Raw genomic sequence first — 12923 nt, forward strand, 5'->3', positions numbered from 1 at the left:
AACAACCATTCAAGCCTTATGGCCTGTTTGCAGGTGGGGGGAAGAGCGTGGGATAAATGGTGGCATGGGATAAACTTATTCTGAAAACTCATTCGATATTTGGTTCGCCTCTTAGTACCTTGATTGTTTATCCAGAGTCTAAGCTAAGAGCATCTCCAAGCAACAAAATTTTATACCCAAATTTTTTTTGGTGACACGTGTGGCAAGTTGAAGAGTCATTTGTATCAAGTCGACTCCAAGGGACTCTGCAGCCTTTAATTTTTTTTCTCTCTTTTTACTTAAAAGACCTATTTTCCCACAAAGTCAATTAATTCATCAATCATCATTATTACGTTTGATGATGTGCCAATTTGAATAGTCATTTCTCTCTCTTCAAACTAGGTGAGAGAGCTACATGAAAATGGTGTAGTGAGTTTGCTACATCCATTGGAGTTCTTTTTGCTAACATGGCTCATCAAATGTAGTTTAGTTCTCATTTTGTTATCTCCCTTGAAGAAGCTATAAAACTCCTTCAACCCTCCATAGTTAGCTTATCCTGGTGTGGAGAATTACCGATGTGTCTCTCAAAACCCTCCAAATAGTTTTTGTATCAGGAATTATATAAGAGCAACTAAATATTTTTATATTAATTTTTATCCATTCACTCTTATTCACCCATAGACTACAAAACAAACTCATTTTCTTTGATAATCCCCGTCTTACATACTCCGTCTTATATCACATCCACCTCTTATCCATCGTCATTGTTAATCCATCCAATACCTTATTCGGCCATCAAATGGGCTGTTAGGGTTTTAATCCATGGCCTTGAATAAGACATTAGACTCCCAAAAATAACCTAAGCAAGACTGAAAAATTAAAGATGGAAATAGCAAATGTGCTCTTCACAAAATAATAGTCCTAAACCAGATTGCGACTAATCAGCTAATATATTAACCCAATTATTTTCGGCCCTAATGTTTTTTTTTTTCTTAAAAATCTCGGCCCAAGAATAAAAATATATATATAAATATTGACTCAACTTAGAAAAAATTCAAAAGGATCAAAGGGCAATAACGAGTATTCGAAGTTATGTTTTTGGGGTTTCACGTGGTATTGCCAGATGGTACTCTGACAAATACCCAATTATTTGACCAAAAATAGCGCGCTAGTAAAAGAATTCAAGTATAGGTGTTTTTATCTTTATGTGGGTGTGGACTTTTTCCTTGCTCTGCCCATAAATTCAAAATAAATTGTTTTTTAATTAAAAAATGAAGACTTTCAATGTAGCCAACCAATAACAAGGAAACGTCATCTGGGTTTTAAAAAAAAAATTTGTCTGTCTCGGATCTACATAGATTACTGGGTAGTGGAAAAAAAAGGAACCGGCCGGAGCCGGCGCCGCCGCCTGCTGAAGAATATTATGTGGGTAAGAATTGTCTCATACTACTATATAACATGGTGCGATGCGATCATCACGCAACACAAAATACAATTTTTCATAGTGCTACTTAATAATTCAAATCGTTCATTTTGTAGGTCACATGCGATGATTCCCCATGCATGAAATCAGGTTGAGTAGACATTAGTAAAGATTTTGATGATTACGTTTATTTCCAAAGTAATGAGTGGTTGAAATTTGATTGTCAATTGCTCTCAAGATAAAATTGGTTTGTTCAAACCAATACGTACGGATGCTAGATGGATCTAATTATTTGCATGGTCATGAATAACATATATATATATGAAGACCTACAAAATAAACGACTTCGATCAAGAACGATATTACGATGAGTCTTATCTATTGTCTCATGACAGAATACATGCAAAAATCAAACCCTAAAACCCTTATGAAAATTGACGCAATCTATGCGATTGTCCCGAATTTAGATATGCAATAGTACTTTTTTATGTTAGAACTCTAATGTAAGGGGCAAACATTAAATGCATTTTCCCTATGAAATTGAACATTGATTTTCACTACTAGATTACCATTTTAATTCCACTTTAAAAATTATACTCTCCCCGTCTCATTTTAAATGTTCCCTACTAAAAATCGTGTAACTTTAATCTCAAAATAAAGAAAATCGGAATTAATTTTGAATTTTTTTTTTGCACCATTGGAAAGTAATCACTGAGATACTTTAATTTCTTTTTTCCCGGATTGAGATACTTTGAACGGTGCAAAAATATCTGAAAAATATTTTCAAAAATACTTTTTTTTGAAAGTTAAAATGCACAACTTTCTGTAGAGAGCATTTAAAATAGGATGAAAGGAGTATTTAATTTTAATGAAGGGTAAATGCTTGAAATTCACACATTTATGTACTTCACTTTTTGAGAGGACTAATATTAGTAATATTTTGAAACATCTCAAAATAAAATAAAGTACTGACAATATTAGACTGAAGGAAAATTACTTGGCAATTGGGATTCTCATATTTTAATGACTTGACCCGTTCCCGATTGCTAAATAAATACTTATTTTTTAAAAAGACAATTTCAAACTCAAAAATGATGGACTTATTAAAATATAAAAATATGCAATATGGATCTTGTTTGAAAGATCTCATTGAGATCTTTAATACGGTGTAAAAATATTCAAAAAATTATTTTTCATTTACATTATTTTTAAATTTAAAAATCTGAAATAAGTAATTATTTAAGAAGGTGTTATTATCCCCATAATCTCTGTGAGAATCAATTAATCAAAATAGGAAAAGGTTTTGACGATTACAGAAAACCGGACCGGATCAAAAAAGAGCTGGGGCCATTTCCGTCTCCCTCCCTCTCTCTCTCTCTCTCTCTCTCTCTCTCCACTTGGTCGCGATGAATCCTCCGACACTCTCACAGGCAAAGGTTTCTCTCTCTCTCTCTCTCTCTATCACTCTCTCTGTGTCGCTCTGTCTTATTTTTTTTACATACCGTCTCTATTTCAATTACAGATTCGCTTTCATTCACTCTGTCGGTCAACGATCTGTACACAGTTCACTAGGGTTTCGATTCATCACCCTTTTTGTTTGCCTCAACACTGATTTACGTTGTACCCAACTCGAATTTCAGCTCTATGTCGCACCCTTGTCTTTGTTTCATCACTGATCTAGCAATGACCCTTTCTTTTCTTTTCTTTTCTTTTTTTGTTTTTGGTGAAAAATGCTAACTCCAGCCTTGAGGTTTTAAATTGGGGTTGTAGTACGAGAAAAAATGTAAGAAAATTTAGTGAGGGGTGTGTGTGTGTGTGTTTGAGAAGAAGATCTCGGCCATTTTCATATTACAAAAATCCGAGGATCAAATTACAGAGACACAAGACAATAAACACATACGGGGCAAGCACCCGATACAAACGCTGATACCTCCATAAAGAACCCCGGAAAACAACTAAAGCATACTGTATAGATACGTGGGAAGAATTTGTTGCTCTAGTCATGTGCAATGTCATACCTGTTTCGAGTACGATGTCACATCTGGCTATTGAAGTTGAAGCTCATGTTTTGTTAAAAGTTTCTACATTTAACGTTGAATCTGGGGAGGGCTAGGTATATTACTCATAATTGGGTTTATGTTTAGTACTCGAGTATAAACTATTTTAACGCTGATCTAAGTAATATTGAACTTGTATTTGAGCAGGATTTTGCACGTTTCTGGGGTTCAGATGTAGTGATGTCTCTTTTGATTTGGTCCCTAGCAATACCATTTTTGTATTGTAGTCCACTTGTGCAAAATTTAGTGGTTTTGCTTGTAATGAAACAAATCAGTGCTGATTTAGCTATGAAGTCCTTTTAGTGCTCTATTTGTATGACAATGTCAAATTTGTGTACTGACATTCAAAGAGTTTGTTCAGGTTTACTACGTCTAGCATTGAATTTTGGGGAGTAAAGCTATGGCATCGATTCGACTTGATGCATCTAAGCAGTACTATGCAACCAGCAGTCTTGTAGTTGGTTATGCTCTCTGTTCTAGCTTGCTTGCCGTGATAAACAAATTCGCCATTACCAAATTCAACTACCCAGGTCTTCTAACTGCGTTGCAGTACTTAACATCAGCTCTAGGAGTGTGGGTTCTGGGCAAGTTGGGTTTTTTGCACCATGATCCTTTCGTGTATGATACCGCAAAGAAGTTCCTGCCCGCAGCAGTAGTGTTCTATCTCGCAATCTTCACCAACACCAATCTTCTTCGCCATGCCAATGTGGATACATTCATAGTTTTTCGATCATTGACGCCCCTTCTGGTTGCCATTGCCGATACTGCATTTAGAAAGCAGCCGTGCCCTTCAAAGCTTACCTTTCTTTCCTTGGTCATTATTTTGGGCGGTGCTGTTGGATATGTTGCCACAGATTCTGGTTTTACCCTCACCGCGTATTCGTGGGCATTTGCTTACTTGATCACAATTACGAGTGAGATGGTTTATATTAAACACATGGTTATGAATCTTGGGTTGAACACTTGGGGTTTCGTGTTCTACAACAATTTGTTGTCTTTGATGATGGCTCCATTGTTTTGGATTGTTACGGGAGAATATGCTGATGTTTTCGCTGCTGTGGGATCAAGATCGGAGAACTGGTTTCAGTTTGATGCATTTTCTGCTGTGTCGCTTTCGTGCGTGTTTGGGTTGCTCATCAGTTTCTTTGGATTCGCTGCCAGAAAGGCAATCTCTGCCACGGCTTTTACTGTCACCGGTGTTGTTAATAAGTTTTTGACTGTTCTAATCAACGTGTTGATTTGGGATAAACATGCGGGTCCCTTTGGTTTGGTTTGCCTTCTCGTCACGATTGCAGGAGGTGTTCTTTATCAGCAGTCGGTAACTGGAGCAGCAAGCACTGCTCCATCACAGCGTGATTCTGCCGCTTCTAATCTCATTGATAGCGAGAATGATGATAGAGTGGAGGATGAAGAGAAGGGCATCTCTGGTAAAATTTCCGGTGTATGACCTTTACAACTCGTTTCAATCCATTTCCAAGGTGGCTAAATAGAAGTCATGCCTATTGTTTGTGACAGAAACATTTATTGTGTATTAGATGTTGCAAGTTGCAACATTACTCTAGTAAAATTGCATGTGTATGAGCATTTTACTAGTCTTAAGCCATTTGCTAGTTGGCTGAATGGAATTTTATGCCTCTTGTTAGTGACTTAAAAGTATTTCTTCTGTATTGGTAAATAGATTTGGCCAATACTATTATTTTTAGAAATTTGATTTCATTGTACTTTATCCTCAGTTTGCACTTGATTGTCATATCATTTTGGTTCGCATGGGTGGTTTATGGTCTATTCTGATTCATTGGTTCCTCAAGCAATAATTAATCTTCTTTTGTGTTGGTTTTAGTAACCTCAGTATCATAATATAGTGTAATGGCCATAGGTTATTCGACCTGTAATTAGTTGGATGGAGAAATTTCGTCTAGGTCAAGATATTGTTCAGTGGCCTTGAGAACTGTCACATGGTGCCCCATGCCCTTTTTCTACCACACACAGAGGTGGGGCCTCCAGACTTTGTCTTGGGCTCCACACCAATGTGGTGTTGGAAAAGGGCCTAGGGCACACATGGTGGATTGGGCGCTGAATAAATTTTCGTTAAGGTTGGATGAGTGTCCTTTATTTGCTAACAGGCTTTAATATTCTTCAAGTGTCCTTGGTGAGGCAACATGTTCTTTAGGTTCCCTCCTTATGGAGCTCCTATTAATTGAAGTAGGTTTCAACCCATTAACCTGCGGAACAGGTTGTGCTCTTTTTTCTGAGAAGTGCTTTTACCGTGTTTTTTGCAGAGCGATGTCTGAATTGAAAAGCATTCTGTTTTTCCTTCTTTCGGAACCACATTGGCTTGGACATGGATTGTGGTCGCTAAACAATATTCATCTTAGACATGGAAATCTACTCTTCATCGAGACACATACAAGGGTTTAGTAAACTTAGTACGCATCCGTATACTGTGAAGCACCGACGCACCTTAAGTAGTTTCCGTATCAGTAAATTTAGTACGTATCTGTATACTGTGAACACACCAGGATATGTTTTGGTCTGATAAAATTTAACGGAACTCCCGTGTCTCTGTCTCACTTGAGACAAGTATGGGGGCACAGCGTGCTGTCACTCCACACTTTAAAAAACTTTTTTGATGGGTTAAAATTTATAATAAAATTGTCACTTGTGCCTCATGATTTGCACTTTTGATAGGTCATATATAGTTTTAGTTTTGTGCTAAACTAATGCTGATTTTCAACAATTTGGTTGTTTGCAGGCACGATGTTCGTGTTATCACAATTGTAGAAAATTTGAGACTATATGAATTCTTAGGCTAAAAATATATGTACTTTCCACTTTTGCAGTGTCCGTGTTCGTATTGATTTATAATTGTCCGTGTCCGTGTCCATGTCCTGTCCTTGCTTTCTCAAGTTCAAGTTTGGAGAGATTGGGAAGACTTTGAGAAAATTCAAACATGTTAGCTCTTTGCTGCTTCTTTCAGCTACTGCTGTATTCATTTCGTATGGCAGAAAGTAGCAACTAAAATTGTGGTGGTTGATGGATTATTGATATAAAATTAGAGCTACAATATGATGGTTACTTTACTCTTTAACTGGATAGCCGGGTGCTTTGGAATTTGGATTGAGGTTGTACTTATAACGGTATGCGTGATTTGACATTCTTCTGGCAACTGATAAATGGTTGTTACTTCACTCTTGCATCCATAGCTGAATGCCTAAATGCTTTGGATTGAGGCATAACAGATTAGAATAGGTTTCCATTAGGTGAACTTTCAGAGTTGTTGGTTGAGAATGGCTTCTCTCTGGCTGGTGATTCGACTGGAGACGTATTGTTGTGCCTGTGGGGAACACATTTGTGCCTTGTTAATCGTAGAGATCGCCGTATAGACCTTTCATTGAAAACAGTGAGTTTTTGACACGGCAACGGTAGAGAAAGAAGGGAAAGGAAGTCGCAAATCGAAGGGAAAGGAACTTGCGATTTCCGATGATGATACTCGGAGTTGTAAGTCATGGGTCATGGATTTCAGGAGGGAAACTGAAGGAACATAAAGTTGGAAGGATATATGTAACGATTCAGAATGGTTCTTCGTTTGAAGAACAAAAATATATTTGGACGATCAGAATTACGCGCACAACCAACACAACGGTTTAGCACTTTTGTTTTACTTAAAATCAATACAAACTCAATATGGTTGGACCTTTCAGCCTTTTTTCATTTCCCTTTCTTTTCTTTATCCAAATCCTTACGCATACGCTTGATCCAATTGCGAGGTTTTTGCCCCATATTTTATCCAAGCTGGACTAAAGAATAGTGCATAACCCAATAACCCTCTGCATCTGACATTGTAATGTATATTTCAATTCGAATTGGATCTTCTTTGGTCCTTAATTTGGACCGGATGGGACAGTCCAAATCTGGATTGTCCATTGCTGCAATTAATAGTTCGGATTTAGTCCGTTAAGAATCTCTGAGCAAATTCGAACCATTGATTATACCAATGTATGGTCCAGATTCAGACTGTCCCATTCAGTCCAAAACTTGGACCAGAAAGAATCCGAACCTATTTCAACTTATGGAATGACGCATGCTTCACTTGCACGTTAATAAGGTTAACCGGATATTACCCATTCAAAACATGAAACATTGAATCTATTATGTGTCATGATCCCAATCCGATTGCTAGGACATGTTGAATCTATCATGTGTCATGAAGGTAGCGCATTGTACTTTGTGTAATTGTTTTCGTCAAAACTTTTAGATAGCTCATTGAATCTGTAATCGGACCCTTGACTCTAACAAGCTTTTTCGATTGCATCACATGAGTGCAATTCTGTTCACCCACTTGAAAGTGGATTAAATAAGTAGTATGGGTTAGTACAATACACTGGATCCAGTAACCCCAAGGCTAGGTTTATGGACTGGACTGCGGTTGCTTCTAATTGGGCCTATAAGTTCCCTACCCCAAGGACCTAAAAATAGGCTAAAAGTGACAGCTTACAGAACCAAAAAGGCCTTTTCCAGCCCATCTGCTTGTATCCTTTGATTTTTGAGGGGAGGTTTGGGATTTGAGTCGATGGAGAGACGTCAAAACCTATAGTTGTTAGCTCACTATTTTTCTGCTAACCCCCACTGATTTATATAATATTGGACAAAAAAATCAAAAAGTCTATTTGCAAAGACAAGTGAGAACATACAATGCACATATCTTTTTGGTAAGCCCGCCTTGGGTCCTGCAAGGATGATCCGAACCGCTGACTTTTCTTAAAAAAATTTTGTGAGTTCTTGTCAAAAATTTGTTCAATCGAATATCGGTAATGACTTCTTCAGAAATTATAGGGAGAAACGACTGGCTCGGAATTAAAAAGCTTAAGACATTTTTGCGGACATCCATATGTGTTTGCACAAATTTGCCACACTACTAAAGACAATCGTTAGCATTTTCTTTTACTAATTAGGACACCCTATCACCATCCCACCTATGAGTCCAGGAGTGTTTTGGGTGCTTCATTGCTCAAATATAGATTTTGCAATTTCGGATTCTAACTTCTTGGCCGTTGATTTGTGGAATAAATTATGTCAAAATGGATTATGAAAATGAACTGGAGAAATGAAAATCCAAAAATCATCTCATAGGAGTTTTTGGATTCTCATTACATTTTGTTTTTTTGCCCGACAAAAGAAATAAAATCTGTGAAAAAGATATACAAAAATTAAACGGACCAAGGGCACAACGACAAATACCACCCGAGACCCACATAAGAAAGGCAAGGCACCCATCAAAACAAAAGGAACCACCGGAAAAAAACGCCCGAACCTGGCTACCAGAACACCTCTAAACCTCAAAAACCAACCAACAACAAACAGAGAAAAGCCAAAACCAAACCTAAGCAAAAAATAATTGAGAACACAATCAAAGCCATCACCTTCGCTAAACTACCTACAACCAAAACAGACAAAAATTGCAACACCTGCAAAAAGACTCGCTCAAAAACCAGGACCACAAGCAATGGATACAAGATGACTAAAACTCCAAAGAAAAGAGATGTGTCCTTCACGATTGTTCTCATTACACTTTCAAACACTAATCTTCTAGAACAAATTATTCAGCACTATCATCCAAACACGCTATTACGAATTATGATCGTAATTCAAATTTAAAATAAGGATTCAAGAATCTAACAAATAACTAGCTCACAAACATCTCCAAGTCACACAACAGGTCCGGTTCTTTCTTCTTTTTTTTCAACATATTACGTTGTGAGTTCCGAAAACCTAAACAATGGACACAATAAAGCACAATTCGGATTGAAATTCAAAATTCAAAACAACATTTGAAAAAAACGCAGATGGACCAAAAATATTAGGCATGGATACAATAAAAAGTACATTACCCACAAAGCCCAAACATTAGACAATTCTTGGTGGTTGTCTTTTAAACAATGTCTTGGACACCCATCAAATCCTTGTTATTCAAAATGGGTACATCCGTACATGAGATTCACCACTAACTTTTGCCCGTGCCCAATTGTAATAAAACATACTATAGTGAGACTCATGTCAGCTCATGTTTCTCGTTTCTCTCATCTACAACGGGAGAGATTTGAGATTCCTGTTGGTATGTTTTGAGAGGAAGTGAAGTACACCTCAAGTCTCTCGATACGATCCAAACTGTTTATTCTCTGAGCTTGTCGGCAGGGGCGGAGGTATGTTGGGACCGAACGGGGCCTCACCACCCCCCAATCTTAAAGAATTTGTTAATGTGATAGTATCTAATTTCGAGTTTTGATTGTTACTGTTAGTGTAATACTACCTACTTATAAGCACAAATAATTTTGGTTTGATTTGATAAAAACAGGTTAATTATTTTACATCCTCATTTTTCAATTTTTTTCATACATAAAAAAATAAGCATGTGAGTTTGATTGTACGTAGCCTTAAGAAATAGAACAAAACGCTTCATACACCTTTAATGCATTCAATGTACAAATGAATTGTATTGGAAAGCAAATACTATATGCTATAATGAGAATACATTTATATAGAAATATATCTATTCAGTCGGCCCTTTCTTATAAAAATCCTTACTCCGCCACTGCTTGTCAGTGAATCGCAAATGGCCGGATGCGTAAAAACGAATTGATTGGGAATCAAACAAACCGTGGGCTCAATCCGACCTTACACAATTAGGGTTCTCATTAGATAGATGAACCAAAGATTAATCTTTGTTTTTCATTTCAAAGATTAATAATTTTTTTTTAAATAATAGATGAACAAAAGTAGGCCCCACATTAGCTAATTGAGTAGTTTCAATAGGCTCTTTATATTTATATATATATATATATATATATATATATATATATATATATATATATATATATATATTATAATCAATTACCGCCAACCGCCCGACGAGTCAATTAAAACTAGAACAAAGTCTCATGTGCACTATCCTACCTAACTGAGGAATTGATAGTATCATAGCACACAAGTGTGAGTTGGGTCCCAAACTATTGACTTCATGAAGATTGATTTTATTCAATACTCGTGGAGTACCGTCACATTGTGCTTCATAGACCTTTTTCACTACAAATTAATGTAGGAGCTACGTATTTGGTGGTGAAACCATACCAATATATGGTGGAAAAGAGTCATGGAATGCCACATGAAAGTACTAGAAAAGCACTCTATAATTTTTCCTTCTTGATACCCTTGGTGGCCCTGTTGCCAAGTGATTAACAGTTTAACACTGTGCCAACTGCCAACCCCGGGGGTTCCTGTTACATAGACTCATGACGCCTCACTCCCTAGTTCCTCCCCCCTCCCCCGCCCTCTCTCTATCTCTGGCTCGATAGTGTGGGGTGCCTGGACACGTGTCTCAATTATTTTTTTCTCCGACCCAAACAAAGACAGGTCATTTACGTCAGGACTATAAATTTTATAAGATATTTTTTTTTACAATCCAATCCCAAGAGATTGGCAAATTTCGAACTCAAACTGTTTAGATTTATGGCTTATCTCTAGGGATTCGGAAACTTGCAGTGCACCCTTGCACTACAGGGACTTGTAGTGCAACATCCAAGCGTCTAAAAGTGTTTCCAAACTCTTCCGTCTTTAATCCGAACCGTTAATTACTGAGATGAACGACTGATATGATGTACTATAACCCTGTAGGTCAGTCCACCCCACAGGATCCCCGGATTCCTATCTCTGGACTCTAATAACACCGGAGTTACCCCATGGGGTCTCTCTTTCTCTCTCTCTCCATAGATGTCTCTCTCTCTTTCTTAAGGAGTATTTGACAGACACATGAAAGAGATGGTATAACGTGAAGTGTCAGCTAGAAGAACGGGAATGGGACACTGATTAGGGGGATTCTGGTCCCAACCCTTCACTCACTCAGACAACCCGCACTTCAATGCTAGATTTGTATTCTCTCATAGAAAAATGTGAGATAGATAGGGTTTTGATTCCCAGTTCGAGACAAGATCTTTTGTGCCAAAAATTTTTGTGCTGAAGAGTTTTTCGGCCATTGATTTTTGAAACATAAAAAAAAATCACACAATCCAACGACTAGAAAATCCCTCGGCATGGAAATTTTCGGAACAAATAAGATCGGACCCCTCCCAGATCTACATGCTGCATGTTGGTTTTAGGTCCTCCATTGTAACAGTACTTATATTACTCACAATTGAATTTGTGCCCTTCTTTTTTGAATTGTGACAGATGGTCCCTCAATTTCACCTCTTCTCCAACCGAGTAGCCACGCTATTTTCCACTAATGCGAGATTGTTTATTATTTATCTGATATGGTGGTAGTATTTAAAATTAGTAGCATCTCTTGATGAGCCCCGAGTATTGTGTAATTATTTTTTTGGGTCAAACGATAATAAGAGTTACACGCGTGCATATATAGCACGAAAATTGCTATAACAATATTTTCTCTGTCCCTATTTAATTGTCCTCTACGGTTTTGAAGATATACGAGGACAACAAACATATGCAAATTGTTGCTTCCTTTACGACTTAATTTTTTTTTGAAGATATACGACTTAAATTCGGCACCCCAAATATTAATTACTACTGTTCATTTGTTTATGCCAAAAGTAAGTTTGTTTATATATCCAATGTTAGAATTAACAGCTGTAAAGCCTGTAATGCTTTATTCTCAAACTCCAAAATCCAGTACTTGGTACCTCAACTTGTTTATTCTACTGAATCATTTGATAATCATGCAAAGCATATATATTATTTCTTTACAGATCTACATCTAATCCATACAAAATTCAATTTTTTTCCTGGGCCGCAAAACGAAAATTAAAAAATAATATATTTTTTTCAAAAAAAAAATTTATTTAAATTAAAAGAACTCGTCAATATCTAGCGAATTGTTGAAAAAAAATTGAAATTTTTTTTCACAAAAATTGTATTATTTTTACGTCATCGTTTTGTGGACCGGATAAACATTTTGGAACAGAGGGAGTACTAACAAATTAATGAGATTAAAAGATCTTATGAACCTAAACGAGTTTGGCCAAATGAGCATGAGAAAATTAATAACTACTGATTGTCCTCCGCAAAGTTGCATGTTTGAATTCCACGAAAGTCAAACATTTCAAACATTTGTGACCACTTGAGGGTTTGTCTGGTCTTTAACTTTAAGAATCTGAAGTGCGCGTAAACTAACTCGGATATTTTGTAATAAAAAAACATCTTGAGAAGTACAATAATTCGAGCAGTTGGGAATAACAAATTGGCCTATGACTAGATATTAAAAGAAAAATTGGGCTATGACCAGAATTGACTCCTTGGACTTTTAAAAGTGTGGTCCTACGAGGCTCCAATATCTTTCACTTTTATATATACGTATCCTACACATTGCATGTCATATAAAAATCAGTTTATTAACACACACTCAAATAGAAATAGGGACTTCTATATATATATTAAAGCATGTCATGCTTATCCCC

At 36.8% G+C, this 12923-nt stretch overlaps 1 protein-coding gene across 2 annotated transcripts; it reads left to right on the top strand.

Annotated features, from left to right (window-relative positions):
- The first annotated feature begins 2685 nt into the window (after positions 1–2685).
- On the top strand, positions 2686–6545 carry LOC131301509 (GDP-fucose transporter 1-like). 2 transcript variants are annotated; one of them, XM_058327856.1, is made up of 3 exons: positions 2686–2838; positions 3821–4886; positions 6212–6545. In XM_058327856.1, exons 2-3 carry the CDS (start codon positions 3860–3862, stop codon positions 6238–6240), a joined length of 1056 nt encoding a protein of 351 aa, XP_058183839.1. In that variant the 5' UTR covers positions 2686–2838; positions 3821–3859; the 3' UTR covers positions 6241–6545. The 2 variants fall into 2 exon arrangements, with proteins under 2 accessions (XP_058183839.1, XP_058183848.1); XM_058327865.1 differs by lacking the exon at positions 6212–6545 and adding an exon at positions 5739–6121 and having other exon boundaries at positions 2740–2838.
- Positions 6546–12923: the final 6378 nt, after the last annotated feature.

This window comes from Rhododendron vialii, chromosome 1a (genome assembly GCF_030253575.1).
Source record: "Rhododendron vialii isolate Sample 1 chromosome 1a, ASM3025357v1".
NCBI lineage: Eukaryota > Viridiplantae > Streptophyta > Magnoliopsida > Ericales > Ericaceae > Rhododendron > Rhododendron vialii.